We start from the raw sequence: 6,000 nt of genomic DNA, 5'->3' as shown, positions 1-6,000 counted from the left end.
AGACAGGAAGAAGAGGGGACACTTGTTGATGTAGAAGAGACATGAAGAAGAGGGGACACATGTTGATGTAGAAGAGACATGAAGAAAAGGGGACACATGTTGATGTAGAAGAGACATGGAGAAGAGGGGACACATGTTGATGTAGAAGAGACATGGAGAAGAGGGGACACATGTTGATGTAGAAGAGACATGGAGAAGAGGGGACACATGTTGATGTAGAAGGGACATGAAGAAGAGGGGACACATGTTGATGTAGAAGAGACATGAAGAAGAGGGGACACATGTTGATGTAGAAGAGACATGAAGAAGAGGGGACACATGTTGATGTAGAAGAGACATGAAGAAGAGGGGACACATGTTGATGTAGAAGAGACATGGAGAAGAGGGGACACATGTTGATGTAGAAGAGACATGAAGAAGAGGGGACACATGTTGATGTAGAAGAGACATGGAGAAGAGGGGACACATGTTGATGTAGAAGAGACATGGAGAAGAGGGGACACATGTTGATGTAGAAGAGACATGAAGAAGAGGGGACACATGTTGATGTAGAAGAGACATGAAGAAGAGGGGACACATGTTGATGTAGAGGAGACATGGAGAAGAGGGGACACATGTTGATGTAGAAGAGACATGAAGAAGAGGGGACACATGTTGATGTAGAAGAGACATGAAGAAGTGGATTTTGCATGATAGGTGACCTTTAACTAATAATTAACACTTAAACACTTCTTCTCTGTGGTGACAGCGAGGAACAAAAGTCACATAAAAACTAAGCAACACAATTTAAAAAGGCTAAACGATGGGAAAAGGTGATTCACGTTCAAGCTTATAATCTAATACTGCATGTTTGAGTTTATCGTTGCTATTTGTTTAAAACTATTTCCAAAGGTGGAGCTCAGATGTTGTTAATCTCTTCAGTCTTCAGAGGATCCTGAACAGAAACCGCTCTGCTGGTAAATTAAAGCGTCAGCTCTGTGATTATTGATCAGACCGGACGGAATAATTAAACGTCTCCGACATGTCGACCCTTTCCTGAAGCTCTGAGACCAGAAACTTTATTATTGATCCGAAACATCTCATCTGGAACAGCTGGAAATGTGTCTCTGAAAAGTTCATAAGGTACCAAACAAAACGTATTTTAAAGAGTCCTCTCCTGCTGGTGTTCAGGTGTATATCAGTATGTAGTGTCTCTACTTTAAAGAGTCCTCTCCTGCTGATGTTCAGGTGTATATCAGTATGTAGTGTCTCTACTTTAAAGAGTCCTCTCCTGCTGATGTTCAGGTGTATATCAGTATGTAGTGTCTCTACTTTAAAGAGTCCTCTCCTGCTGATGTTCAGGTGTATATCAGTATGTAGTGTCTCTACTTTAAAGAGTCCTCTCCTGCTGATGTTCAGGTGTATATCAGTATGTAGTGTCTCTACTTTAAAGAGTCCTCTCCTGCTGATGTTCAGGTGTATATCAGTATGTAGTGTCTCTACTTTAAAGAGTCCTCTCCTGCTGATGTTCAGGTGTATATCAGTATGTAGTGTCTCTACTTTAAAGAGTCCTCTCCTGCTGATGTTCAGGTGTATATCAGTATGTAGTGTCTCTACTTTAAAGAGTCCTCTCCTGCTGATGTTCAGGTGTATATCAGTATATAGTGTCTCTACTTTAAAGAGTTCTCTCCTGCTGATGTTCAGGTGTATATCAGTATGTAGTGTCTCTACTTTAAAGAGTCCTCTCCTGCTGATGTTCAGGTGTATATCAGTATGTAGTGTCTCTACTTTAAAGAGTCCTCTCCTGCTGATGTTCAGGTGTATATCAGTATGTAGTGTCTCTACTTTAAAGAGTCCTCTCCTGCTGATGTTCAGGTGTATATCAGTATGTAGTGTCTCTACTTTAAAGAGTCCTCTCCTGCTGATGTTCAGGTGTATATCAGTATGTAGTGTCTCTACTTTAAAGAGTGCTCTCCTGCTGATGTTCAGGTGTATATCAGTATGTAGTGTCTCTACTTTAAAGAGTCCTCTCCTGCTGATGTTCAGGTGTATATCAGTATGTAGTGTCTCTACTTTAAAGAGTCCTCTCCTGCTGATGTTCAGGTGTATATCAGTATATAGTGTCTCTACTTTAAAGAGTTCTCTCCTGCTGATGTTCAGGTGTATATCAGTATGTAGTGTCTCTACTTTAAAGAGTCCTCTCCTGCTGATGTTCAGGTGTATATCAGTATGTAGTGTCTCTACTTTAAAGAGTCCTCTCCTGCTGATGTTCAGGTGTATATCAGTATGTAGTGTCTCTACTTTAAAGAGTCCTCTCCTGCTGATGTTCAGGTGTATATCAGTATGTAGTGTCTCTACTTTAAAGAGTCCTCTCCTGCTGATGTTCAGGTGTATATCAGTATGTAGTGTCTCTACTTTAAAGAGTGCTCTCCTGCTGATGTTCAGGTGTATATCAGTATGTAGTGTCTCTACTTTCATCCTCTGTCTGAAACCAAAGCCCAGTCAGCTCTGTTGTGATTGGTCTACCAGCTTAGAGATGTACCGCCCCCTTAGCCTATCACGTACAATGTGTTGGAGCGCTAGCCAATAGGAGCGTGAGTGTCCCATAGTGATGTCACTACGTTTCAGATGTAAACAAAGGAGTCTTAACATAATAGGGCCCCTTTAAAAAAAGTGATACAATTGAACATTTCCACAATCAAATATATAAGAACTAAAAACAAAAAAGTGACCTAAACTCCTGATAACTATATTTATTCACCATATTTAGCGAACAATCAATCTTTTAATGGAGAAAATAATCAGCACATTAATCCATAACGAGAAAAATAATTAGTCTCCGTCTTGCTTCCATAAATAATGAAAGAAATGTAACTTTTCTGACAGAAAGCCGCAGCGATTATCCTCCAGTGATAAACAGCTCGCGTCTCAATTAATTTAGGAGTGATGTGCAAACATTTCAGAGATCAATTAAACAATTTAGACCTGAATTATTGATTAGTCTAAAATGCAGCGGAGAAAAGCAATCAGTTATGTCATTAAGTGTGTTATCTCTGCACACACACACACACACACACACACACACACACACACACACACACACACACACACACACACACACATACACTACACTACACTACACACACACACACACACACACACACACACACACACACACACACACACACACACACACACACACACACATACACTACACACACACACACACACACACACACACACACACACACACACACACACACACACACACACACATACACTACACCACACACACACACACACACACACACACCTCACACACCACACACAGACACACACACACACACACACACACACACACACACACACACACACACACACACACCTCACACACCACACACAGACACACACACACACACACACACACACACACACACACACACACACACACACACACACACACACACACACACACACACACACCTCACACACCAAATCAGTTATGTCATTAAGTGTGTTATCTCTGCACACACACACACACACACACACCACACACACACACACACACACACACACACACACACACACACACACACACACACACACACACACACACACCTCACACACCTCACACACATACACACACACACACACACACCAAACCCACACACACACACATACACACACACACCACACACACACACACAAACCACACACACACCACACACACACACACACACACACACACACACACACACACACACACACACACCTCACACACACACACACACACACACACACACACACACACACACACACACACATACACACACACATTGACATGCAAACACACACACACACACACACACACACATACACACACACATTGACATGCAAACACACACACACACACACACATACACACACACACCAAACCCACACACACACACATACACACACACACCACACACACACACACAAACCACACACACACACACACACACACACACACACACACACACACACACACACACACACACACACACACACACACACACACACACACACACCTCACACACACACACACACACACACACACACACACACACACACACACACACACACACACACACACACACACACACACATTGACACGCAAACACACACACACATATTTTTTTATATTGGATAATAAAGTGTCATCATTAAAGAAAAGACACTCAGATGTGAGGCTGATGAAACTGTTGCATTGTGGGTAATCTGACAGTGACGTTAATGCAGGTGTGTGTGTGTGTGACTGTGTGTGTGTGTTTCTTCACACACTCTTTGTTCTGCATGTGTGTGAGGCGACTGGAGGTGATGCAACACATTGTTATATGAATGTAATCATTATTATAATTGCTGCTGTAAACTTTACACAAAGCCATGATAATGAGACAGAGTCATGAAATACATTTAAATAGTATATTTCACACCATTTGTGGAAAATTACGACAAACATATTTGATACTCACATTTTTGATGTATTTTGTTTTCACAGTTTAAAAAAAACTAAACCCATCAGATAAATGTAATGGAGTAGAGTAAGATATTAGCATGTAAAAAGAACGCTGCTCAGTGTTAAAGATGCCGTGCTGCTGCAGACCTCTGAGCTGCACGGTGATGAAGATGAAGATGATGAAGATGATTTCTCACTTGGTGATTCCCCCCTTCAGTAACGCCCGGCTGCAGATCGTCTCTCAGCTGTTTCTAACTTTAGCTTCTCTCCGGCCTCTGAACGTCTGCAGGCTTTAGGTTTTTATTCTAATTATTGTTATTCCGCCGCCTCGATGCTCATCCGGAGCTCTGGAGTCTGAAACGTCCCGACACATCGAGGGAACCTGAAGGGGACGCGAGCGCCACGTTGGCCTCTTTCATTCTTTATTTCAGGCTCAGTTTCTGACCTTTAGTTTCCATCAGATCTCCAAACTGAGTTCATAGAGTGTGTGTGTGTAAAAATGACAGAAATGTGTGTTAAAAATGACTTCAATATGTGAACAAAATGTCCAAAATATAAAGAAATTATTTTTTTCTTTATATTGGAAAAATATCTGCCGGATATCTGGCACGAAAATTCACCAAAAACCAATTGGATTTTCAGAAAAATATGTTTTTTTTTCTTTTGCATAAAGCAGACTAACAACTGTGAGTTTCTTTACACTAACCCTCCTCCTCCTCCTCCTCTTCTTCTTCTGTGGTAGGTAAGATGTTCAAGTCTCTGGACCTGTCTCTCATCGTGGAGTTCATGCTGATGTTCTACAAAGACAAGCCCATCGACTGGCTGCTCGACCACATCATGTGGGTCAAAGTGTGCAACCCCGAGAAGGATGCCGTGAGTCTAAATGTCTTTAAAAGGGCCACAACCAACTCTGTATATATATATATGTATATATATATATATATGTATATATAAATATGTATGTACATGTCTGTCTGGTTCAGAAACACTGCGACCGACAGAAAGCCAACCTGAGGATTCGCTTCAAACCGTCGCTGTTCCAACACGTCGGCACACACTCCTCTCTGGCCGGGAAAATACAGAAACTCAAGGTACAGGGTGTGTGTGTGTGTGTGTGTGTGTGTGTGTGTGTGTGTGTGTGTGTGTGTGTGTGTGTGTGTGTGTGTGTGTGTGTGTGTGTGTGTGTGTGTGTGTGTGTGTGTGTGTGTGTGTGTGTGTGTGTGTGTGTGTGTGTGTGTGTGTGTGTGTGTGTGTGTGTGTGTGTGTGTGTGTGTGTGTGTGTGTGTGTGTGTGTTTCTTGCCATTTTCAAGACTTCAGACCATGATATATTTGTATAAACCTGAATGTTCAGGTTCAGGATTTGAAGAAGAAGATTTAGGCCATAATTTATTCAAAGTCGACTTCATTATCAATCTTTCAGTTTGTGTGTGCAGACAGAGAGATCGTAATGCCATTTCCTACAATCCCAGAACATACAAATATATATATAGAACTATTTATGTATATGTATGAAAATATGTAT

At 41.6% G+C, this 6,000-nt stretch overlaps 2 protein-coding genes across 2 annotated transcripts in view; one reads left to right on the top strand and one right to left on the bottom strand.

Annotated features, from left to right (window-relative positions):
* The window catches only part of LOC307032686 (uncharacterized protein), a 528,358-nt gene that overhangs the window by 101,525 nt on the left and 420,833 nt on the right, over nt 1-6,000 (bottom strand). The gene's annotated exons all lie outside the window — the stretch shown is intronic.
* mgat4b (alpha-1,3-mannosyl-glycoprotein 4-beta-N-acetylglucosaminyltransferase B) overlaps nt 1-6,000 on the top strand; it is a 67,356-nt gene that overhangs the window by 55,853 nt on the left and 5,503 nt on the right. The window contains exons 9-10 of the mRNA XM_079667958.1: nt 5,220-5,350; nt 5,461-5,568. Of these exons, the coding sequence (XP_079524084.1) occupies nt 5,220-5,350; nt 5,461-5,568 (239 nt within the window). The remainder of the gene's footprint in view (nt 1-5,219; nt 5,351-5,460; nt 5,569-6,000) is intronic.

This window comes from Notothenia rossii (genome assembly GCF_949606895.1).
Source record: "Notothenia rossii genome assembly, chromosome: 3".
Classification (NCBI taxonomy): Eukaryota; Metazoa; Chordata; class Actinopteri; order Perciformes; family Nototheniidae; genus Notothenia; species Notothenia rossii.
This window is presented reverse-complemented; position numbering and strand designations above follow the sequence as displayed.